The 26,151-nt window shown below is 36.3% G+C and overlaps 1 protein-coding gene across 1 annotated transcript; it reads left to right on the forward strand.

Annotated features, from left to right (window-relative positions):
- The first annotated feature begins 24,569 nt into the window (after positions 1 to 24,569).
- Positions 24,570 to 24,917, forward strand: LOC130623223 (uncharacterized). Its single transcript, XM_057438700.1, has one exon. It carries the CDS (start codon positions 24,570 to 24,572, stop codon positions 24,915 to 24,917), a length of 348 nt encoding a protein of 115 aa, XP_057294683.1.
- The last annotated feature ends 1,234 nt before the right edge of the window (positions 24,918 to 26,151 follow it).

Below are 26,151 nucleotides of genomic sequence, written 5' to 3' on the forward strand. Positions count from 1 at the left end.
TGCAATATACATTTTAATAAAATGGCAGTAAAGTGTCAGAAACTCTATGTTTTTGTTATGAAGTTGCAGTAACATGTGCAGTGAACCCTAGTTTATATTACCGTTTGCATTTGTTTACATTTTTAACTTTCCCAGCATGTCCGTCAAAACAACAAGTAATCAAAATACAACAACAAGCCTTAGATATCAAGATAATTATATATACAAAAAAAAAAATATGGAGCATATGAAATAAGAAAGTTGTAACATAAAACCTTAGTATCAGATCCTCTTACCGCGAGCTTTCAGTACCATTATGATCCGTCTCGGCATACTTTCAATCAGGCGATTTATCTTTTCCAGCGGATATTCCAGGATCGTTGTCTTTTTGCGCTCTGCGAGTTCAATTTTTGTCTCCCGGGTAATGTTATTGTCGAGGGCTTGTTGTTGTAATTGCTGGGAAACTTGATTTAAGAAATTCTCGATCGGGTTCAGGTCTGGTGATCTTGCAGGGATTAGAAACACTTTGCTTTTTACTCGGGTATAAGCCCTGTGTGCTGCTGCGCTGTTTTGTCGGGGGCAATTGTCCATGAGGAATCTTCGCCCTCTGGGGTCTGAACTGTTTTTGAAAGCCTCCTCGAAATGCGTGTCAACCAGATCTACCATCTTTTTGCCAGTGATAGCCCCTTCGTAACGCTCACACAACACAACACCTTTGTTGTGTGAAATGGCAACCAAAAAAGTTTAAGTATACCTGTCCTTCTTTGCGCCGCTTCGCTGTGCAACCAAATTGGAGTCCCTCTGAGCGTTTTCTCCACTGGCAGGCCCTTGGTACTCTTGCTTGGTCATGAGGGTTAGTTTTGTACTGGAATCCCTTGCCATCCAGATAAAAGGCAATTCCATTTACCCAAAATTCTCAAAACAAAGTTTTCGTTTGCGTATTTTTCTGCAAAATGTCATTCTTTTCACCAGATCGGTTCGCAGAAGCACACCTTTGCGCCGTGCTTGACTGTAGCGGTAGCCATTTTTAGCTAGCACTCGTGTTATTATTCGGTTGCTAAGTCTGCCCACCAGACCTGCTTCCACTTTTATTCGCCCGGTTGTGAAATTCGGTCCCTCGATCCTGCGTAGTGTTTGTACCGCCCTCAAAATTGAACGGATATCTGGTTTAGTCAGCTTTGGGGGCCTGCCAGGGTTGCTTTTCCGTTTGTCTTCTGTCCACTCCACATAATTCCTGTTGGCGTGTCGATATATGCTGCGCATGCTATAAGCTGGAAACATAGTGCGCAGCTCTTTCACCGATACACCAGCCCTCTGGTGCAACGCAGCCATGTCGGCCGAATCTTTTGTTGACACATGTGTCGCAGACTTCTTGTTATTGTTTTTGTTCATATTTATTTTTTACTAGAAAGAGAAAAACATTATCATGACAATTCTTGTTAATGTATATTAGGATAACATTCGTTAAAATATATTTTTGAACAACGTTTTTCCGAGAATTTTTCTAAGTCCAGAATTTTGAAGACAATCGTTGACATAATATGTGGCAAAAATGTCAAATTTCTATAGAAAGTCCCCCCTCCCCCCGTTTTCATTGTTGAATGCTTGACCAAGCACGTACGAAACACCCAAGGCGTCCACAATACTTTCCTTCAACACTGAGAAGGGGGAGGGGGCATTTACTGATATTTTTTTGCCACAATATTATGTCAACGATTGTCTGAATTTTAAAAAATTTTGACAGAGCTTCCGTAAGATGATTTTTAAGAGAATTTTTTTGCCTGAGCTTATTTCCAGACTCTACACATCCTTGTTTATGTCTGTGATACAATAATTAAGGGTAGACAGCTGAAATATCTTACGTGTATAAAATATAAAAAGTGTGAACTGATTCTTTTCATAAATAAACATACAGTAAAAATTAGCTACCTACGTTTTCTGGAGTAAAATCAATATATATATATACTAATATTAACTACAGCTGATATATATACAATAAAATTATAATAAAAAGCAGTGAAACCTCATCTGCGAGACTCTAATATGTAAAAAAATGTGGAAAAGAGAATGCAAACAGAAGATTTAAAGCAGAAAACAAGAATATATCACATTTTTGACAGTTGTATCTGCCATTTTGAATTTTGACCACATGGTTTTAATGCTACGTTTACATTACAGTAACTAACAAAGCAAATTCAAACAAGTAGCTAAGGCTGTGTGTACACCTTGTAATGTAAATAAACAGTGCCTTACATAGAAATTGTTGATTTTTAAAGTATGAAAACAAATGTAAACAAACATTAAGGTTGTATATCCACTGTGAAATTCCATTGTTTTGTATTTTCCTGCAGTAAAGTAAGTGATTGCACACGTTACCACACGTTACTGTACACGTTACTGCAAAATCATAACAGAAACATAGAGTTTCCGACAGGTTACCACGTTACTGCAATTTTATATAAAAGTATATATATACTTTTTTAAGATTTCGACTTTATCTTTTGCGTAGTTTAATACCAGTAAACCCTTCTGGATGCGCCTCGCAGATTATATACATTGTATTATATACATTGTAAAATATATACATAAATAATATACAGTAAATAAAAAACTATGTAAGTTTTAACATTTCGCACCATTTTTACATTTATGAATGGACAAAGGATTTCCTATTGCAACTGTTGTACAATTTCCCACACAAAAAGTATATACTGTCATCAGTGTCCTTTAAATCGCTTGACAAGACCTCTGGGTCAAATAAGGTAAATCCACTTCCTTGTAAATCTAAAATCATTAACTTATTTTCTGACACAATGTACGTATAGTGGGCGAAACTCTGAGCTTTTAAACCAGCTTCATTTTGTTGTCTAGAATTGCTTCATCATTATTAATATATTTCACAAATGTTCCCTCTATGTATTTTTCAATGGTAACTGGTGAATTATTTAATCTACCAAAGTACAGTACAGTATAGTAAAAGAAAGAAAACCACCAGGATACCTGGTGTGAACACGGTAGCAAAGTGTTTAGCTAAAACATGCATTTGCACAACTTTACATCAACTTTAGAGCGTCAACTGAATTAAACAGTGCTGTTATTTCATTAACATAACCTTCTTTAAACACTTTGATAACAAAGTCTCCATAGAATCTACTAATACCAGAAGCCTGATGAACAACCCTGAATGTTCCTTCTTCAAAAGGTGTTTTAGAGCATATTTCGAAATTGATTTTTCTGTCGGATGGATTTTTGATACTTTAGGGAATAATATCGAAAAGTTGGGTTTTCATGAGATTTTCTGAATACTTTCAAAAGATACAAGGCCATAAGATAATTAGATTCAAGTATGCAAACATGCAATTTTTATATATAGGTGAATATTTATCATAGCTTATCCGTATTTTATTCTCAACAGAGAAGGCTTCACCCCGATCAGACCTCTGATCATGACGGGCGAGTATAATGCGCGTAAGTCATATTGAAGAAGAACTACTTTGTTCATCACTAACATACTGCCAAGCAGTGAGCGGGATTCGATCCGCGGTCCCCAGAACTGGGAGCCGCAGACGAACCCACTACACAACGTGCGGCAAAGAGACCCCGATCAGAGGTCTGATCGGGGTGAAGCATTCTCTGTTGAGAATGAAATACGGGCCACTGTTAATATATGAGGTTTCGATGTCTGTTGCTGGGCGCCTAGAGCAAAAGGTTTCAGTGTTCATACGAAAATGGCTGAACTTACACCGTTTCATCACAAACATCTCCCTATATGCTGACTCCTCTCCTTGCCCTCTGCCCATTAAGAGCCTCACTTCTATTTTAAAATCCGCAAAGATTAGCGGTCACCTACTTTTGCGTCACTCCAAAGATCCAATTCTGTCAACACTCAATCCATCTTTAAAGGCAGGTTCTTGGAAGGTGAGCGATGCAGTTGACATAGCTGAGGGTGAATTAAAGTACAAGACCATAAGGGGTCCTGTACAGCGTGGACGAACCGGTCTTGGCATTTGTAAAGTGGAAGTAATACCACCAAAAACCACTCACAAGTACAGAAAGTTAATCGCAAAAACATCGGCTGAGATTGACGAGGAAAGCTATCTATCTAAGGCACTGCAACTTCAGGTGCAGGGCCAATGGACAAGATGGGAGAACTACGTAAAGTTTGATCTTTCATGGAAGAACATCCTAGCAACTCCTCCTAATCTCTTATCTTTCTGCCTGCAATCCACTTACGATGTTCTGCCATCACCAAGTAACCTAAGGAGGTGGAAAATAAATACAGAACCATCATGTTTCCTATGTCACAAAGAAATTTGCACTTCTGCTCACATTCTTTGTGCTTGTAAAACTGCTCTTTCCCAGGGTACCCATTTGGTAGAAACTTTGAAAAAGTTCATTTTTGAGCTTCCTTCTGAACCTCCTAAAAATTGTCAAAAAATAACCTTTCTGAGAGCCGGGTCAAAGGCACATACAAAATCTAAAGTGTCAGGTATACTGCACCTGACCAAAGATTGGAAGATTGTTGCTGACACACACTCGAACTATGTGTTTCCTAGCCATATTGCCATTTCTGAGCTTAAACCGGACCTTGTGTTATATTCAAATGACCTTAAGCGCGTTATTATTGTAGAACTCACTTGCCCATGTGAGGAAAACATGAATGCTTGGCACTCCACCAAAGTTGTCAAATATTCCTGTTTAATGAATGTGATTGTGGTTAATGGCTGGCAAGTTGATTTCTTCGCAGTGGAAGTAGGAGCAAGAGGATATTGTGCAAGAACCACCACTGCCTGTTTAAAAAGAATGGGTTTCACCAACAAACTTGCTTATTCCACTGCAAATGATCTCGGTAAAATCAGTATGAGGTCTTCTTTTTGTATCTGGCTGGCACGTGAATCCAATGTTTGGTCAACTGACTCCTTAATGCAATTACCCAAATCCAAGCAGGCTTTGCCCATTGTGGAGACCAAGGGTGTTTCATCTCGCCGAAAGGGGCCATCTAAAAAGGTTAGCCAAAATAAAAATGACACTCAACCAATTAGTGTCTATAAAAAGATCGGTTTTTTAAACAAAGGCAACACTTGTTACGCCAACGCCATTTTGCAAGTATTAAGTACCATTCCAACACTCTGGTGCCAGAGTGGGTCAGAATCGTTTCATTTATCACCTATTGCGAGGTCTATTTCGCTTAACATGGCGAAGCTGAAGCAATCATTGTCACCTGTTGACCCTTCGAATTTTCTCTGGGCCCTTAAACGTCAAATGCACTCTGATGGGAAAGTGGACTTCCAATTTAATACTCAGCAAGATGTAGCAGAGATTTTGTTTGTGGTTTTGGACGCCCTTAAGGGATTTCCCCCGATTGCTGCAGATAAAATCTCAACTGAAATCTCAATGTCCGTAAGCTGTGACACCTGCCTGTGCACCTCGGTAAATGTCGAAATGCAGGACATTTTAACACTGCCAATGACATCTAAAATCCAATCTTGTGTCAGCAAATTTTTAGAACCGGAAATTCTAACTGATGGAAACAAGTGGTTTTGTCCGCAATGCTTTGCACATAGAGAGAGTACTAGAGAAACGCAAATCAGCAGGAGTAGTGAAATCTTATTCCTGCATCTTAAAAGGTTTTTAAAACATGGTGAACATCTGGTAAAAGACAACAGAGTTGTTGAATGTGTTTCTTTACGTGACTCTCTCCTGCAACTACCTCTCGTCAGTGATACGGACACAATGTTTAATCAGAACTACTCATTGTTAGCAACAATTAATCACTCCGGTACGTTAACCGCAGGTCATTATTGGGCTTATGTTAAGGATCCTGCCACAAATTCTTGGTACCACTGCAACGATAGAGCGGTTTGCAAATGCTCTCCACCTATTCTCAACAACAATTCATGTTATATTCTTTGTTACGTTCGCTGTTGATCCGCTTTTTCTTTCTTTCTTATACATTTATCATTACGTTTATAAAACCTGTACTTCCAGGGTCATGGGGGAGGAAAATGTAAATCCGAGCGATTTTATATTACCCCAGCTAGTTCATTCGAACCAGTTTGCCGTCAATACCCAGAGGGTAAAGAGTTCAGCTCACTCTTCTCTGGTAACTTAAAAGAAGCTTAGCAAGGGGGTTTGCTTTCAGCTTGTCTTTGGGTGTAACGACCCCACTTTTTACCCCAGTTCAGTAAGGTGCCCAAGTTTACTAACTTGGTCTTCAGGCTTGACAACCCTGCTGTCCTTAGTCAAAATATGTACAGGCTGGTCCTGTCATGACAACCTCCTGTGTAAGGCTGAGTGTTGGGGCCCTGTAACACATGTGGAAAGCTACAGCCAGAGTCACAAGTTCTGGCGCACAGGAGGGTTTTATATAATTCTTTTTTATATTATATATTTTTGACATATACATTTTTTCCATTTGTGTTTGTTCTGTAACCAGTCCGTTTATGTTGTTAGCTCTGTCTTGTGTCGTATTGTTTGTGATTGAAGGATTGTTTTTTCTCTTTAAGATTTTGTCAGTGAATAGTTATAGGTCCAAGTTGGACAGTCCTCATGCTTGTAATAAGCAAGAAAGTGTATTCAGCACCTTCTTCTTTCCAATTTTCTTTCATCGACCATAAACTATTTCTGTCGGAAGGATTTGATACATTTTCAATTTATGGTGCTAAATACTTAACCTGGATTTTTATCCAGTTAGGGACAAAAGACATCACTATTTGAAGTTTTCTGGTATCATTAATATGTCTAATGAAAACAAAAAGACAAAATATACCATAGAAAAATGTTTATGGAGCAAATATCATTACAAGGTTATACAATAAATCTGTCGGAAGGATCTGTCAGATGGACAATTTTGTTTCGAAATTTTAACATTTGAAAAATCGAATTATGTCTTTGCGAGTTATTAACTGGATGTCGTTTTCGAATCAGTAAATGATTTGAAGCTAAAAAGTTTTTATTTCTAGAAATCTCAAGAAAGGTAAATTGTCCATCCGACAGATTAATCACTTAAAAATAAAGAATGTTTGCATCGATATGCTGAAATCACATTTATAAAAAGATGTTCACTTTTGCTATATTTTGCAAGGTGTATTTCCATGCTTGAATTATCTGATTTTCATTGATTATAAATCCTTTTTCCCTCAGCAGAAATCGGCACCGAATTTAAGAAAAGTCCATCCGACAGATTTATCATTACAGTTAAAGATTCGTAATAAATGATTTGAAATAACCTAAAAGCAACTTTCATGAAACCACTGAAAGCATATTGAACACTTTAACCAGTCCTCCTTCTCATTTTCATGGTCGTATGACCCAGCACACAGGGCACAAAAGCTCCTCATAAGAGATAAACTCTCATATTCTTTTTCTTCATGGACACATTCTAGCATACCATTATTTAACATTCCTTTTATACTTTTTTCACAACATTTGATTCTCAAAAACATTCGATTCCCCTGATCTAAAGCCCGTCCAAACGTTGAAATGTATAAAAAAGGCGTAGCACGGTAGCAAAACATTAGTAAAAGAATCATAAGCTTGAGATAACAACCAGGTGCCCTTTAATAAGGTATAGTAGGAATAATAGAAAATCTGTCGGATGGACATTCTCATTTTCTAAATCATTGATCCAAACTTTAAACTATACTTTTTCTGGTTATTTTCTCGCTTTTCTTCTGACTTTACGATTTAGTTCTTTGATTCATTGATTAAAATTTGAAAATTACTCTAATATAACGAAGAGTAAAACGTCTTTTAGACCCCTATTTTGATAGAATTTATCTGTCGGATGGACTATTGGTATTCATGGAATTTAAAAAACAATGCCATATCTGGAGTTTCCAGATCAGCTCTCTCTGGTTCAAGCAATCCAAGATTTGATACTTTTGAAAATAATAGGTTGTAAACACATGATATATCCATGGAATATTGATTTTTATGTAACGAAAATCTGTCGGATGGACAAGTTTGAACTGGATACGCTAAATTTTTTAACTATGGTTCTTAATAAAATTTGATGTTTAGTTTGGAAACTTATAACATATATCAATAGTTAAGAGACAATTCCAAAGCGATCTTATCATGACGCATCCCATCGTTTTAGCGCTGTAATTAGTTGTCCATCCGACAGATTTATTTAGTAACTCGCTCATACGATCAGGACCGTATAGGACAGAAGTCTTTGTTTGCAAAGAAAACCTTTTAATATTATCAAAGTTGGGACATTAATTAAACCATTTTTGAAGAAATATCACACACCACTTCTATTTTAAATTTTTCTAGTACCGTTGACCAATTTCGAAATATGCTCTTTATCCATTGAGAACTTGGCCTCCGCGGGATCTCCCCAGGTCTTTGAAATTGAAAAGACCTCCTGCAAATTAATGGTGACAAGTTGTCTTTTCGATTCAATTAATTTTCCTATGTTAAGCATTATACTCAAAGGTATTCATGGTGCAAACCTCATAGTACTTGGCTGGTCTATGTTTTCACACGGAGGAGAAGACAGATAACTCTTCTCTGAGCTAATACCCAAAACAACCGAGCTTTTGCTTGGTCCTGTTATGTTAGATTTTATGTTATCCAAGGTAACTTCTTCACCAAATTTTACCATAGTTAGTGGTCCAATTTGACTATATTTTTGGCACTTTTCTTCAAAGTGTGCTAATAGTTTTTGCATATTTGGATACTCCATTTCTGGTATTTTTCCCTATTTTCCCTTTCCATTCCATCCACCCTGCTGCCTTTTCTTTTTAGCATGTTTTAAAAAGTTTTGAAAATTTCGTGCTGTGTCCTTTTTCGCCGCCATTTTATAATAAAATTGTGTTTGCGCACTACGGAAAAATTTACGGCACCGAATGACAGTGGCAGCGATGGGCCACGGGCGTTTTTTTTTTAAATATTTTTTTGATTTTCCAATTAATGTTTTTTTTTTTTATTTTCCAAAAAAAAAATTAATGTTTTTTATGGCAGCGACGGGCCACCATAGAAAGGACAGCCAACGCACTGTCTTCCCATGCAATTAGCATGTACGCCAATGTTATAGGGAACGTTGTTCAACTCAATAGTGCTGAAAAGATAAAACAAGTTATATAGGAGGACCCCATTAGGAAAGATTCGATGGCCGATTTAGGGGTACACAGTAAATCATGTTAATGTTTTACCAAAACAAAAGGCGTAGCTCGAAGATCGAAAAGAGAAAGAGTGAAAACATACGTTATTTTATAAGTCTCGCGACTTATGAATGAGCACAAGCAAGTTATTACTAAGAAAATGAGACCCGTGTTGTTGCTGGCAAGAGACTTACTGAATGGAATCGCAAGAACAAGGAAAACTTGCGCACGAACTCAGGTTAAAGTGCTTCATCAAGTGGTCAGGAACCTTCATCAAGTGGTCAAGTCCTGCACACGTCAAACGATACTACATCTACGGTGTAGGGGCGCTTGCTGTACTTGCTTGCGTGACAGTTGGAGTCTATTACAATTTCCCACGTAAGCCAGACCTCGCCACAATAGGACTGGATATCGCAAATCCTTCATTTCCACACAATTTAATATTTTTTGTACTGGAGAGATATGGATTTGTTCCACGCTGGATATTGTTCATCAAGACTTATTACATTTATAGCAAATCTTTTAGTTTGTCCTCACCAAGCAACTGGCACAGGCACATGCGTGGCATTTTTGCTGGGTGCACCCTGTCCATCATTTTGTTTCTCGCTGGTATCAACATCATCCTTGAATACACTCTCCTATCTGATGCCTGCAATTACGTTACTTCTAAGAAGGTATCCCTACCAGTAATTAAAGCTTTTTATGGACGATATCAATCTCATGTCAACCTTTGTTTCGGGAACTCAAAAACTCCTAAACCGATGTACTACTGCTTTGACATGGACCAGGATGAGTTTCTGTACCCGTAAGTCTTGAATTATAATGCTTATAAAAGGTAGGTCCGTAAACACTACCCCATTTTCTGTTACCGCTCCGTCTTTACCATATGACTTTTCTTCGTATATCCCATCAGTACACTCTTCACCTGTTTGTTTCCTTGGTCGCATTATTGACGGTTCACTTTCAGACGCAAAGTCAATCGGGAAACTAGAGAATAAGTTAACAACTGGACTTACAATAATAAATAGTTCTTGTTTCAAAGGCACTCAAATTTACTTATCCCTAGAATCCAATGACCACTGCTTATTTACGAGGTTCTCATATCTCGGTTTCGAGGAACAAAAGACATCTGCTTTTATGAGAAAATGGCTTTTAATTCACCCATCATCTACTAATATCTGTCTCTACAGCTCCTGTTCGCCTTGTCTCCTGCCAATCAAAAGTCTGACATCACTACTAAAGTCCTCCAAAATCATCTCCTTTTAAGAGACTCTAAAGACCCACTAGTCTCATATAGTGCCCCTTCTTAAAATCGGGTAAATGGAAGGTTAAGGTCGCAGTTACGAAGGCAGAGACAGAAGTGACAGTTTGATCCATGATTGGTACTCCCCAACTGGGTAGAGCTGGCCTAGGCATCCAAAAATTTTTGAAGGTTCCTACTTCCAAACAGTCCTACGCTTACAGAAAGTTGATATCAAACACAGCCACAGATATAGACGAGAAAGCTAACATGAGTAGAGCCATGCAGTTGCAAGTACAAGGGCAGTGAACCTGATGGGAGAATTACATGTGTGGAAAACTTTTATGCACCACAGCACATTTCTTAGGTTTTTCCTACTATTCTAAAATTGTCATTCTCATTGAACTTACCTGTCCTTGTGAGGAGAATATGGAGTCCTGGCACTCTACCAAACTTTCTAAATACTCTTTAGTCGAGGTGATGCGTAGTAACGGTTGGTCTCCACGTCTTTACGCTGTTGAAGTAGGTGCTAGAGGTTACAGGTCTGTTACATGTTGTTTGAAGAGTCTTGGTTTTTCCAACAAATTTGCATTTATAACTGCATGCAAACTTGGTGACATATGCGTGAAAACATCATTTTGCATCTGGTTTGCTAGAGATTCCCTGCAATGATCCCAAGAATGCAGTCCAACAACATCCACAACCTCAAACAATCGTATGTTCCAAGTGCCTTCTTTGGCATCAAACGCTTTTGTCGATAACAGTCCGTTTCTAACCACATCATTGCCGAAGCCAGCAGTTGACCTAAAGACCAAATCCAAGCAGAAAGCTAACAACTCTCACGGCGGTTTGATAAACAAACTCCATCCTTCAAGTGTTAACTGTCCTTCCAGGACTTTGATCTCAACTGCCATCAGAGTCCTCTTTGTTATCACCACTAGTGAAGTCAGTAGTCCTAAATATGTCCCTTTTACATCGCTCTCGTTCACCTACCGATCCTTCCAATTTCCTGCGGGATTTGCAAAATAGAATGCTTACTCTAAACAAAAAAGAATTCCATTGCAATAACAGCAAGACGTCCCTGAGACGCTCCACGTAGTCATTGACGAGCTAAATGGATCTTCCTCCTTGATTAGCAATCTTCTAACAACAACGACATCTTGTAACACTTGTTTGTGTTCCTCTTCTAAAGAACAAAAGGAGAGAAATCTTATTTTACCAACATGCAAGTCAATAGGGGACTCTTTCAAGGCAATTTCGCAGTCGCAACAGCTTGTAGGCGAAGACCCAATATTCATCACACCAGGAGAAAAAAAGGTTCCAATGGCTGTGCAATAAGCTTCTAAAGTGATCATAATAAACTACAATGACTAAATCACCCTAACTTCATTTCACTGATATATTTACTAGATATGATGAAACAATCTAGCTAGCTTTGGCTGCTAGTTCAATATTTTTAAAGTGTGTTAATTTCGATTAACTCAACGACAATTAATATTGTCATTATGTTTGATTACAATATGCAGTTTCAATTAGTGTGTTTATTTTAATTAGTGTACGTATTTTGATAATTATGTGCATTAGAATTATTTGTTTGCAGCAAAACTGACAGGAAAGCAAAGATCTAGCCCCACGACGCGCACTAAACTATACAGACTCCTGGAAAAAGAGAGGGCTGTTAGTAAATCACTAAAGTGGCAATGAATAATAGGTAATCTACTGTTGAATGAGAAATTTCAATGATACTAACCAAATTTTATTCTTCATTCAAAAATACTGCTTTTTTTTAAAGGGGATAGCCATATCGCTGATGAAAGATAACATTTCCGATTTTTGATTGATTAATTGGTTAAAGTACTAGAACAAAACGGTGGTATCACAGCATTCGAATAGCGCAGAACTAAAGTAAATGTCTTCTTTTTGAACTGTATTTTTCAAAAATCTTAAAAGTTACATAAAATCATAATAATGAGCTTTCTATAAATTTAAAAAAAGTAAAAAAAAGTTTAAGCGGATAAAAGTTTAATTGAAAAAATTAGGTATCAAGTAATTTCCGGGAGAAGGAGAAAGAGAAGAAGAAGAAAACAACGACCGCTTGTTTAAATAGATTTCTGATGCATGCAAAATCTTAAAAATTGATATAATACCTTCCTGATTTTGTTTGTACAACAAGCAGCGTAATGCGGGGCAAAACGCGACGCTGAAGAGGAAGAATTTAAATAACTTGATGGTTCATCTATACTCAAACATTTTCTTTGCTGAAAATGTTTTTATATATTGTATATCCTAGTATATGTAGTATATATCGTAGTATATCCTAGTACAACTTTTGTTTTGATATGTTCAAAAATGATGACGTCATTTAAAAAAACTGCGAGTGATCAGTGTTTCATTTAACCCCACCATGTTGGGGCAAAACGAGACAGTGAAAATCTGAGAACAAAATTGAATGACATGGCAGAAATAGATACCTAAAACTAAAAACTTACAGGGAAGCAATGCAGGAATTTATTTATGAGTAACACAACATGTAGAGAATTCGATTGGTAAACCATTTTTATCGAAAAACAAATCAAAACCTTTCAAGAGATCCACAAAGTGTAAAAAACTATAAACTAAGTTAGTTCTGCAAAAACTCTCTTCAATCGTGAGAAAAGACGACATCGGCTTATACCGTGATGACGGATTATTAGTATTAAGAAACTCAAGAGGTAGATCAACAGACACCAAACGTAAAAAAATAATCGAAACCTTCAAAACGATGGGATTCGACATCGAGATTCAAACTAACCTAAAAAGAGTAGACTTCCTCGACGTTACACTTGATTTAGATTCAGAAACTTTCAAACCCTATAAAAAGCCAAACGATCAGCTCCAATACGTCCACATTTTATCTAACCATCCAAATATTTTGAAACAACTACCAATATCAATCAACGATAGGCTTGTCAAAAATTCGTCAAACGAACAAGTTTTTGACCAAGCCAAACCGGAATACGAAGAAGCCCTCCGTAAAAGCGGATACAAAAACCTGAACTTGTCCTTCAATAAAAAGGAACCCAATCGGATTGGCAGAAATAGGAAACGAAACGTGATATGGTTTAACCCACCCTTCAATAAAAATGTTGTTAACGACGTCGGGAGATCCTTTCTGAAACTAATTAAGAAGCACTTTACAAAAGAAAACAACCTCCAAAAAGTTTTCAATAAGAATAACGTTAAAGTCAGCTACAGTTGTACAGAAAACGTGAAGTCCATCATTAATTCACATAATAAAAAAGTTTCTTCAAAACAAATAATCGATACACCAACATGCAATTGCAGAGTTAAAAGAACGTGCCCTCTACAAGGAAATTGCAGAGTTCAGTCTGTCATCTACAAATGCGAAGTCACCGCTCAAAACCAACCAAAAAAGGCCTACATCGGGTTAACTGAGAAAGAGTTCAAAGAACGCTACGGTGGGCACAAATTATCTTTCAACAACAAAAAGTACATGAACAGTACCACGCTGTCCACTTACATCTGGCAGTTAAAGGACCAAAATATCACGCCGGAGTTAAACTGGTCGATCGTAAAACGTGTGAGAAGTTACTCGAACAAAAGCAAATCGTGTCCACTTTGTCTGCAAGAGAAATTGGAAATCCTTAGTTACGAAAATAAAGACGAACTTTTAAACAAAAGGTCGGAGATCGTTTCAAAATGCCGCCATATGAACAAATATCTATTGGCCAATTATAAGTCAAAAGACTGATAATGACATTTTGACACTTTTTTTATTGTAAATTACTGATTTTATTGCACGTTTTACAGCCTCAATTAATTTTATTATACTTATAGGAATTTAGATCAGTTGAATTTATTTTACAGCTGAGGATTGTATAGTGAATACATGAAACTCTGAGTACTGTAAAAGCTCAGTTTACTTTATTACCCTCGTTATATGGCTCCTGTGATTTAATGTTATAGTCGAGCACTGTTTTGAGGATAGCATTACGCATCTGTATTGAATATAAACTAAGTTATAAATCATCAAGGCAAAAGTCACATGTTACTCCAGATTTGGTGAATACTGTGCAACAGTCATCATGGAACCATAACTGGCATTCTGTGCACTGAACCCATTATTCACCAGGATTAGAATTTGACCAAAGCTCGCCGCATAATAGACATTCAGTATCTATCGCAGAATCAGGTTTTTGCTGCCTCACGTTATTTGCAACACTTTTAATTTTGGACTTTTGAGTTGACGTTTTCACAATGACTTTTTTCCTCTTGATTTAACTTTGACTTTTTTTTTAAGCAAGAAGTCCTTGTTTACATGGGGAACCTGTGATAATCTGAGATTCCTCAAATCTTTTAGTTTTAACGCGTTCAACGATACAGGGGACTTTTTTAATGCTATCGAACGAGACATCGTGTATGGTGGATGAAGAAGTACTGGGACTACTGATAATGGCACCAACAACATTAGCAGCAGCATAATCAACTTTTTCGGAGCTACTGGATGGTATAATGCCCGATATGAGTAAATTATATGCACACTTTAACGGCTTTAAAAAACTCCTGTCTAATGGCTGCAACTTGTGAGATGTGGGTGGCGGATGGATAAAATTGAAATATCATTGTCACGTGCATAGTCAATTAATTCCAGATTCTTTGTGTGGCTCTTATGTCCATCTAATACAAGGAGAACTGGATTAGTTTTATTGGCTTTGGTGTGGTTGGCAAAATGATTCATGAACGTCATGAACAAGTCGGTGTCAATCCAGCCGCTATCCGAGCAACTGCCTATGGTTCCAGCTGCGACATATTCCAACAATTCGGGTTTCATTCGCTTCCTTTTATAGATCATCATAGGAGGCACGTAATTACCAGATGCACAGTAACAGATGACTAGCGCGGTAGTTTGACTTCTTTCACCACTGGTAACTGATGCAATGACACGTTTACCCTTTGGAGCAATTACTTTCACCGGCTTGTGAACGCGCGTCAAACCAGATTCGTCACAATTGTAAATTTGATGTGCTTCAAATTTGTATTGTTCCATTAACATTTGCAGATTATCAAAAGTACCTCTCGATAATCAACAGAAGACTTATTCAAACCAAAGACTCTGTTCAACGCTACACCTACAGGCTTAGGTAGGGACAATTCTGGGCGACGTCTCAAAAATCCTTTCACAAAGTCAAGACCGGCCACCTTGTGGTCTTTTTTGAACAGATGATCATATACGACCCTTCTGATCTCCATTTTATTGTCCACCCATAAAATGTTTTATCCATTTTGATAATGTAGTCAGAGAGATCTTTTTCCGTCTGCTCTGACAAAACACTGCGATACCGACGCAGTACATTTTTGTGTAATTTTTCTGCCGGTAATGATTTCACTGTACCCTTTACACGCCGTTGTAAACTTTCTTTACGGACATTGAATGAGGCAATGGCGTTGCTTTTTGACATTTCCTTCTTTTGAACAAATTCAATAGCCAGTTTCATCTTTTGTTTTGCGAACATAATGTACATATAAGACTTTGCGTATTGATTCTTCTCAAGAATTATTTTAGCCTTTTCCAAATTTTGATAAATACGACCGACCGTTTATATTTTGTAGGTGCTAATCAGTGAACGTTCATCGTGAGGCCAGTGTCCGTAGGCTTTGTATACCATTTGCACGATAAACCATTGTTCGAACGACAAACCAGCCTATCTAGGAATAGATGCATTCTCTCCTTCTCGTTCTGTAGTAATTTCAGGTGAAGGATGTAGGTTGTTAATTTGTTGGAGTTTTTCATCAATGTTGTTACGGTTAATGTTTCTTAAAACATCATCCTTATACCTTGAGTATAACTCAGCATTATCTTTTATGGTAGAATCGAACTTACTTAGCCATCCATTTGCTAGTTGTGAGGCGGGTGGGCTTCCCATAGCTAAGCCATCACTTCGCTTATAATAAACATCGTGTGTCAACATAATCACGTCGCGGCTACATAAAGAAACAAGACTTTTAAAAGTTTCTTTATCTACGGTGGCCGTTCGTATTTGCCTGAGTATAGCAGTTCGGTACAATCTTTTATGGCGTCATTGAGTGGTACGTTTGTGTACAAGGATTTCATTAAGTTATTTCGTTTCAATTCCACATTATTTGTACTATCCACAGAACACAACCAAATAACGTTTTGTACATTTTTATATTGAATAAAAGAACATTATACCAATTTCCAATACAAACACAGACAAAAAGGTATTCTAGTTACACATGTATCTTTCGTAGCGGTCAAGTTTCTATTCTTTGTTTTTCAAAAAATAGGCCGTGGGCCAATCCGTCATAAAAACTCTGAAAAAAGGTTTCCTACCCCAAATCTCGGGACAAAAGTATCTATATATAAATTAGCGATTATAAACATGCTGAATTCAAAAATGAATGTTACCAAGCTGGTAACCCCGCAGTTTTCAAGAAATTGAGCATCAAAAATACATTATTCGTGTGTTATCGTGTTTTATCGTGTTAAGTGCTTTTCAAAGTATTTCTTTGTAATATATAGTTTAAAAATTTTAAAAATACATGTAGACACAATATAAATATTAACACACACTTACAATTTTTTTACAGCCTTAAGAAACTAGAAAAAACTAGGTAAGTATTTAATTATCGGGTCGTATCGAGAACTTTTCGATGAACTGAAATCTCCAGTGTGCCTTTTTTTTTACTTGTTCCTAATATCATTTTCATGTAAATCAACTAAAAACACAAAAAGCTAAGTAAGTAGCTTAATTATAAGTTAAATAGCTAATCTATTGGAAAAAGCAGATCGTGTGTTATCGATATTTAGTAAAAAACAACAACAACGTTATTTCACTATTTCAGCGTCTGATGCGTCAATATCTGACTCATCAATTAAAAAGTCGACGTTACTAAAATTAACATCAACCTCATCATCGCAATCTTTTTCGCTTGATTTTGCGATATCATTTTTTCCGTTCTCGCATTTAATGCATTTACATATCTTTGTACATGAGAGTGTTTATTCTTTAAACATTTGCAACTTCTTTTTTGCACCCACTTTTGCATCCACAGCAATTCTTTCAGCATCTCTACAGCGCAATCTGTATCCATCCAATCTACAACAATTTCGTCGTTTTCAATGTTCCAGCCATGATTTTTTACATCTGGAGCATCGATAAACTGAGATAGACACCTCTTCCAGATATAAGCCTGAAAGTTTGCGCGCTTTGTGTGTTTTTGCATTACATCGAACGTCGGTGACAGTAATTCTTCAGCAAACTTGCCTTGTTGAAAAAGTTCCACTCGAGCTTAATTACACCGTTTCTTACTGCTTCCGTATAATGAGCATACGAACTCTTTAACTGTTGAGGCGTCAGAACATTCGCTATCCCCAATACAGACGATTGCGTGTTGAAAAGATATGTTTGTATGAAGGCATTGCCAGCACTTTTGCTTCCCCTTGCCGTAAAAGAAGAAGTTAAAATTAAAAGTGTATTTATATTTTCGAGTAAGTACACTTTGTTACAAACATTTGATTTTTTGCAGATTGTTCTTACATTAGAGAAAAACACCACATAAAATTGGTCATGTAGAGGAATTGTTTATTTTAACAGAATTTGTTTTATTTACCACTTGTTATCCCCTGAAAAATTATTTAGCTATTGCTTAAAATTTTGAATTCCGGCTTATACAACAAATGAGTTTATTGCACCAAAGCACACCTAAAATACTGGAGGCGTGCTTTTTGCCACACACGTATCAAAATTTTTCTCAAAAGGCCTGGCATATTCTTTTTCTTTCTTTGACCATAGCTTAATTTTATGTATAGAACAAATCTTTTCTAATACCAGACCGTTTTAGACTTCATTCTAATTCCACAAATTTTTGGCACATTTAGTAACCCTAAACAATATTATCTATTTCTTTCTGATTCTAAGTTACTAAATTCTACTGGATTTTTAAAAAACTGCTTTCTTTAACAAAGTATATATTACATCTATTTACATATACATGAGCCACACAGCATTATGTCCTTATTACTGTCACCAGACATTACGTGAAGCCGAGCGAAGGAATTGAACCTTAAAACCATGCGGAACTTACCTTCAAAACTTTCATTTACTTCTAACTGACTACATCTTTCTTCAACTTGACTAGGTGATTGAGTATCTGTTTCCATAACTTCTTGTTGATGCAGCAAATGTCCAGCAACTATAACTTCATGAAATACTATCTCTCTACTATATCTTATACTTGGTCGATGAAAAACAATATGCGGAAAACTCTGTTGTATACAGGCTTTTAATCTCTCTGATTTGTAGTTGGAAGCATCTAATTGCTCCACAGTCTGAACAATTTTCACAAATCTATTGTGCAAATGTTTTAAAAAAATATGCTTTTCCTTGATTAACTAACTTTTCGTTGATATACTTGTCAAAAAACTTCATGAATGATTTTTCATACATCAATGTTTTCCCTTTTTTTTTCAGCCCAAAGCATTTTGGTGTAGCTGTTGTAACATGGCCTATCATATCTTACTTCCAATGCCACCATATCTTGTCCACACCCCAGCTTGCACAGTATACCACTATAAGAAATTGTTGCATTAAACTATAATATCAGGTTTTATTTTGATACACATTAAACAATTCCACTTTTGTCATTCAAAACATCACACTTGTGTATATAGAACATATATATAAAATAGGTACCTACCTCCACATTTTTCTGCTGCATCTTTTAATGTCTGTTGATTTAAAGTTTCTACATTTGTCAAGCCAATTTTAACTCTCTTGCTATTTAGCTTAAATAACATATGCATAAATATAATATAGATAAACTTTGTCTAAAAAAACCCGAAAAATCCCCCAAGTTCGCCCTCATATATGCAAGGTTTTTGGTAAGTCGGCACCCTCATGCATAATGGAGCTATTAAAACATTTTTGCCATCGTTATAAAATTTAATGTACGAAATAATCAATATAAGCACTTACAGTTTTATAAATAATTTTCTTGTTGCATATAATACATACTGCTGGTAAAACATGACCAGACTTTGCACCAACACTACATGTTGTTGGCTTCTTTACTGATGAACGTAGATGTTTGACTGACACAACCTCATTCTAGTCAGTAGGTAAAAAACTTAAGGAACTATTTTTGTCAAATAAAAATGTATAAGCGAAACCTAAGCAATTAAGGCTTAATTTAACAAATTTAACATCCAACATTAACTTATTATTCACACAGAAAATCAAAGAATTTGAAAATATTTACTTATTTGCTTATTTGCTCTTTTTCTTTTTGTCACTTGCTCTTTTTACTTTTCCACAGTTTGTAAATCTTTGATAACATTGCCGATGATAAAATAACTCAGAAATTGTTTCTTCCAACCAATCTCTCCCCCCCCCTCACCACCCTCGCGTTGTGGAAAAAAGTCAAATGATTTTATACATGTGTTTCTTTAAGGCTCTGAGTCATACTTTATCCACTCTTTGCGGCACTTAGTAAACCCTTTTAGTGATTTTGTTGTCAATCTAATCAAGTTTGATGATTGAACACTATCAAAATGTGTCATAGGCCATAAGTAGACGATTAGCTACATAATGTCATCCCTTTACAAAACTATCTTCGCCATTTTGCATTTCCCAAACAAGCTATAGTATTCCGCAGAATGTTATTGCAAGCACGTACCAGGACAACGTTCCGCAAAGTTATTGTAGCGGTGTAGCATCATTTTTATTTTTTAAAAGGACGGCGTTAGAAGTGAACGATAAAATAGTAACACTTTTTGTAAAAATTAAAGAAAACTGCGGGTTTAAAATCGTGATCAGCATCCTTTAAAGTATTAACATCAACCAAGATACTTTTCTCCCGAGATTTGAGGTACGAACCTAAACATTTACGTCTCTTGGCCCACGCCCTAAAAAAAGCTTTTTTGATGGAAGGACATGCCGAATATTTTTAGGGGTTAAATGTACCCTTTTTCTTCAAACTTTGTAACTGTTTAAGGCTGCATGTAATGCTGATAATGAAGTTTCTAAAACAACTTTGTCAAAACAACCACTTATAAATCAGTAGCTTCTGCAACGCATTTATGACCTATACCATAATCATAAGGATTATTTTTATTTATACAATATTATTACCCCCGTTTTACCAACTTATCACGATCCAAACATTATTCGATCTTTCGATCACGCATTCCAATGGTCCTCCATCACGGAGAAAATTTCAACATTACATAAAATTTCAACATTACATAAAATTTGTGCACAAAAGAGCGCGTGTGGAGGAAAAATATTGCTGAACTGTAAAATAAAAATAAATTGGGTTGTAAAGTATGAAAGATTTTTTACTGAAGCAAATGATAAAGTTTTTTGACAAAAAGAATGTTAAAAAAAGCGATTAAATATATTTATTTCTTAAAAAAAAAATATTTTGCTAAGAACGTTGCTTTGAGTCAGTAAAGACAGCTCGTCACTTTACATCATTATTAATTTCTCCCTTGTGAGACACAAGAGGCTCAAAGTTGTGTGGCTGTAGCTTTGTAAAGTCTTTTTCATGAAGAGAATTATCCGATTCTATGTTTTCTAAATTATAATCTTCGTCATTATTACAAGACGTCGTATCAACGAACAATGTAGACTGTATTTAAAAAATCTTTTAGAAGGTGTGCTGATGAGCTCACGGACTTTCTGCACGATGTGACGTAGATTATTTATTCAGACCTAGTCCTCTCGACTTTACGCGACCTTGCAAATTTATTTAAAATTGAAGATGTTTACAGACCCGATTAAGGTATAAATAAAGATTTTTAACGATTGTAAAAGGTTTATTCTGACATAATTAGTATTGTCTTATCAAAACAACATTATTCTCAAATATTTTTTTTTCACTGGAGTGCCCCTTTAAACTGCACGATCATGAATTTTCTTTTTAAATGTCACCAACAACTTTCGAAAAATTTTTGTTTCTTCTGCTATAATTAAACAACACACTGCGATGCGAGAATCTGTTGAACGTAGGGTGAGATTAGCGGTCACCCTCCGACACGTCCGACCATATTTAGCAAAATTATTCTTAAAACAAGCTACCTTGGACTCTCTGATAGAAAAGAAATTTATCGACCCACTGTCAACAGAGCAGAAATTGACGATAATGTCTAAAGAGTTCGAGCTTAATTGGAATTTCCTGTATGCTCTAGGAGCGTTTGATGGCAAGCATGCTGTTGCACAAGCATCACACAATACTGGATCGGAATATTTTACTTATACAAAAGTATATGGCTTTGGCAAGGATGATGGCGGTCAAAGCGGACGCAAGTTGGCTCTTGGCAAAGATTCTTGTTGTTTTAATTATTGGTATACTTGTAAAGAAGCCACTGTTCACAAATAGTGCAGTTTCAACAAATCTAACACGAGTGGACGCTGCAATTTCTTTTGGTTGTTTATGGCAGTATCAAAAGAGCAGGAATTTAGCTTACGTAAAACGCAGTTTGATTTTACCGCAACTTTTATTGATAGCAGGAGATATTGAAGCGTGCCTGGGACCACAAGCTGATGGAAATGTTGGTAGATTAAAGTAATTTCACTAAAACTGTAGAGGTTTGACAAATTGTTTACCAAATCTTACGGCTTTATTTTCGAGAGAGAAAAACTCAATTTTATCTCTCTCGGAGACACATATTGTACACGAAAGCGATAGCTTGTTTTGTATTCCGGGGTTCCAGTTTGTAGAAAAGAGACGAAAAACTGGCCTAGGAGGAGGTGTTGCTATATACGTATCGGAGAATATAAACTGGATACGACGAGGAGACCTTGAATGTGAATTTTTAGAAAACATTTGGATCGAAATATGCCCGGAAAAAGCGAAACATTATCTAATTTGCTGTATGTACCGACCCCCGGACAATTCACATCACTTACACAAGAAGTGGAAAGAATATTTTCAATATACGCTTGAGACCGTTAACGACCTGTCGCTGGAAGTTATCATTATGGGCGACTTTAATCCTAACTATAAAGATAAAAGTGATCATTCAGAATTTAAAGAGCTAATGGCTGTCCAGGGATTTAAACAGTTGGTAACAGCGGCTACGAGAACAACAAGAGAATCAAGCACCCTTATAGATTTGATTTGTACAAACAATCACTCGCTAATTCGTTCCACAAAAGTTATACCCTTGAGTATAGGCGATCACGATTGCGTCGCTTGCGTTCGAAGACACACTGGTCAAAAACTTCCACCAACTACAACCATGATGATTTTTTAAAAGAATTGGAAGCATCTGTACACATTGACTGATGTAATTAGTGCGTGGAGTTTTTAAAAATATTTTGTTAACCGTTAAATTTTGGAAAATTATTAAAAGCATTTTTTCAACAAAAGGGAAGTCGGTAAATAATGGCACATGTACATCGGCTGCAGAAAGCTTAACAAAAGCTGGTAGTTTTTGTTCATATTTTTCCATATGTGCAAATAAACTTAAATCTGTTGAACTGGAGGAATTTATATGGAGTAAGCCAAGTCAAGTGAATGAAAATACGAATTCTGTTTTTGCGTTCACTTACGTTTCAAATGTTGAAAGTCAGCTGAAGAAGTTGCAGCGCAAGAAAGCTACAGGCTATGACCAAATACCATCAGGACTTTTGAAAGACGGAGCCACAGCATTATCAAGTCCCTTATCGTTCATCATCAACTTGTCGCTAAAAACAGCCACCATACCAACTGAATGGAAGTTGGCGAAGGTCATCCCACTCCACAAGGGTGGAAAAATGGACGAAATGTCAAACTATCTACCGATCTCCATCCTACCGGTCATATCTAAAATAATGGAGAGATCTGTTTATGTTCAACTTGTGAACTATCTTGAAGAAAATGAAATTTTAACACCCAACCAATACGGATACAAGAAAAAACGATCTACCGAATTAGCCACACTCTATCTGACAGAGGAAATCAGGAAGGAGATGGACAAAGGGAATTTAACAGGTGCACTTTACGTTGACCTGTCGAAAGCTTTCGATACTTTAAGCCACTCCATTCTCCTGTCAAAACTAAGAAGTTATGGAGTCAAAGACGATACCGTGTTATACATTGGACGAAAAACAAGCCAGCAACTTGAGATCGCTTTTAACGCTGAATTGAAAAACGTAGACAGGTACTTCATTGAAAACGAACTCGTATTAAATCTGAAGGCTGGAAAAACCGAATCGATGATATTCGGCACTCGCAAAAATTTGAATAAAAACGGATCAACCTTGAACTTGGAAATCAACGGAAAGCTAATTAACGCAACCACTGAATATCGATATCTTTGGACTGTTCTCGACCAGACTTTGTCAATGAACCATCCCCTTTTAAGTCTTTACAAGAAAATGTCTGCCAAGCTTCGTTTACTACTCTCATTGAAATCCAACTTAACGAACAATGCCATCACTAAAACTATGTCGGAATGCTGCTGCCAACGCTTCTTTACTGCTGCACTACAAACCTGAATCTTACCAACGGCCAGCAAAATAAGCTTCAATCGCTTGATAGAAGAATTGAAAGGTGACAGAGAAACGTCAAGTACCAATTATGAATGAAATAAAGAAACATGCTTTCATGCTCGTCAGAAAATGCTTGGAAAAAGCAGTGTGTGGCAATTTTGAAGATTTCTTCGAGATAAGATCGCACAGTAGAAACACCCGAAACAACAATTACTTACTGACAATACCTAGAGTGAGACTTGAAGTAAATAGATCTGGTTTTAAATTTATGGGATCAAAGATTTATAATGACTTGCCAATCGAAATTCAAAAATCGAATACTTTACCATGTTTCGTAAGAAAAACTAAAAGCTATTTTAACCTGTAATAAATTATTTTATACCTTATTGTAAAGCTAGTATTTTTAACTCATGTTTTTAACTGTTATAATAATAATAATAATAAATTTACAACTGATCGCGTCACAAATGATTTCAATAGAAACACAAGAGTTCAATCTCCTTCTTTATTTCTGCCTCCATGATCTAATTTTAAATTTTCAGAAATCTCTTAAAAAACAATATAAAATTTCAATTTTGGCATATATATATTTTGTTTATATAATAATATTTTATAATTTTATTTTCACAGGACATATATTAAGAGCAGTTTTTTAAAAACTGAATTATATCCATCCTGTATAAACATTCATAATAATAATAATAATAATAATTGGCAGTTTGTAACGCTAGGTATGTGTTTGTCATGGTCGATATCGGAGATTCTGGACGAAAGAGTGATGATAACGTATACAACAACAGTCACCTTGGTCATGCAATTGAAACTAACACCGTCAGCATTCCTAAACCAGAAAGTGTTGGAAAAAATCTTAATGTATTGACTAATGTATTCGTTGCGAATGATGCGTTTGGTTTGAAAAAAAACGTTATGGAACCTTATCCGAATCAAAGCATTCTTTTAGATCAAAGAAATTCTAACTCTAGGCTTTTAAGAGAAAGGGAAGTAAAGCTTGGTTCTCACTATGGGCTAGCGATGAGCACATTATGCACACTGACCCATAGTGTGCATGTGTTAGCCGATCTCAATTTTTGAGCTGCGGGTACCTGATGTATTCTTTTCACCTTCTCACTATGGTGCATCTTTACCTGGTTGAAAATCTTTACGTGGCCAAATCTAATGCGAGAAAGACTAAAAATGACCTTTCACAACAAAACATACTACTATTTTTAAAAAAATAAATCGCTTTGAGCACTGTTTATGTCTCACTGTTAGCCGAAAAAACGATGAAAAAAAGATGAGCTAAAGTTCCGCTGGGAGCTAAGCAGGTACTTTTACGTTCACAACATTGGCTAAGATCTTAGCGCGTCATGGGCACTATCGTTAGCTCATCGTTAGCCCATAGAATGAGCTAAACTTAATGGAAAACTTTCGGTATTGCTACGACAAGGTTTCGTGTATGTCAAAGACCCGTAATTGCGAAAACAGAAAACGCCGACCTGGTAAGAAAGGTCTATTGTTGGATTGCGTAATTACCTAACGACAGTATGTACAATTGCGGATGGTAATAATTTTAACAATTGCCCCTCACCTTATCCTACAGTGGGCTCTCTGTATAACGAACCTCCAATGGAAATAGAAAAAATTCGTTATTCTCACCCTTCGTTGCATCACAAGGTAAGAAAAAATCGGAGAATTTTGCCTAAATTGTATAAACCTCGCAACCCTTTCGGACAAAGTGCTTTGTATGTACTCTCCACCCTTTGCAATCTTCTGCAGAGCTTCAGATAAGTTGTTATGGAGATAATTACTCTTTTCATCTTGATTCACTTTCACTACGCGTTTTTAGATTTTGGATTTTTATAATATTGTAAGTTTGTTGACGTTTAGATTCGAATGGTCCGATTCGAATCGTTCGCATTGCATGCGTTTAATTTTCTGAGTTTAAGTACAATCTACAAGATGTAAAAAATATATTTTGTTATTTTCTATAGCATTTAGTACAGGAGTTCGAAGGTCGAAAAAAATTTAATTCGTTAAATCATAATGTTTACTATATTGGAGGTTTGTTATATCGAGAGTCCACTGTACTTCTGGTTTTATACAAGTCTCGTACTTATGATTCAGTCTCCATGTTAGTGTGTATACTCAGGCTGTGCATTTTGGCGGAAATAGATATTGAAATAGGCTTATTCTATGTATTTATCTTCTCAAATTTCCCGCATTTTACGGTTTTTATAGCCTAATTCAAACTTTAGGACTTCCCTGTTTATTGGAATCGTCAAATCGCAGGAGTTCTTGTTTATGAGACAAGGGATGGATTTAGCTA

Source organism: Hydractinia symbiolongicarpus, chromosome 13 (assembly GCF_029227915.1).
Source record: "Hydractinia symbiolongicarpus strain clone_291-10 chromosome 13, HSymV2.1, whole genome shotgun sequence".
Lineage (NCBI taxonomy): Eukaryota > Metazoa > Cnidaria > Hydrozoa > Anthoathecata > Hydractiniidae > Hydractinia > Hydractinia symbiolongicarpus.

Excerpts from the sequence above, each read along its gene's own strand:
- LOC130623223 (XM_057438700.1), top strand. The coding sequence starts at position 24,570 with ATGGTCGATATCGGAGATTCTGGACGAAAGAGTGATGATAACGTATAC.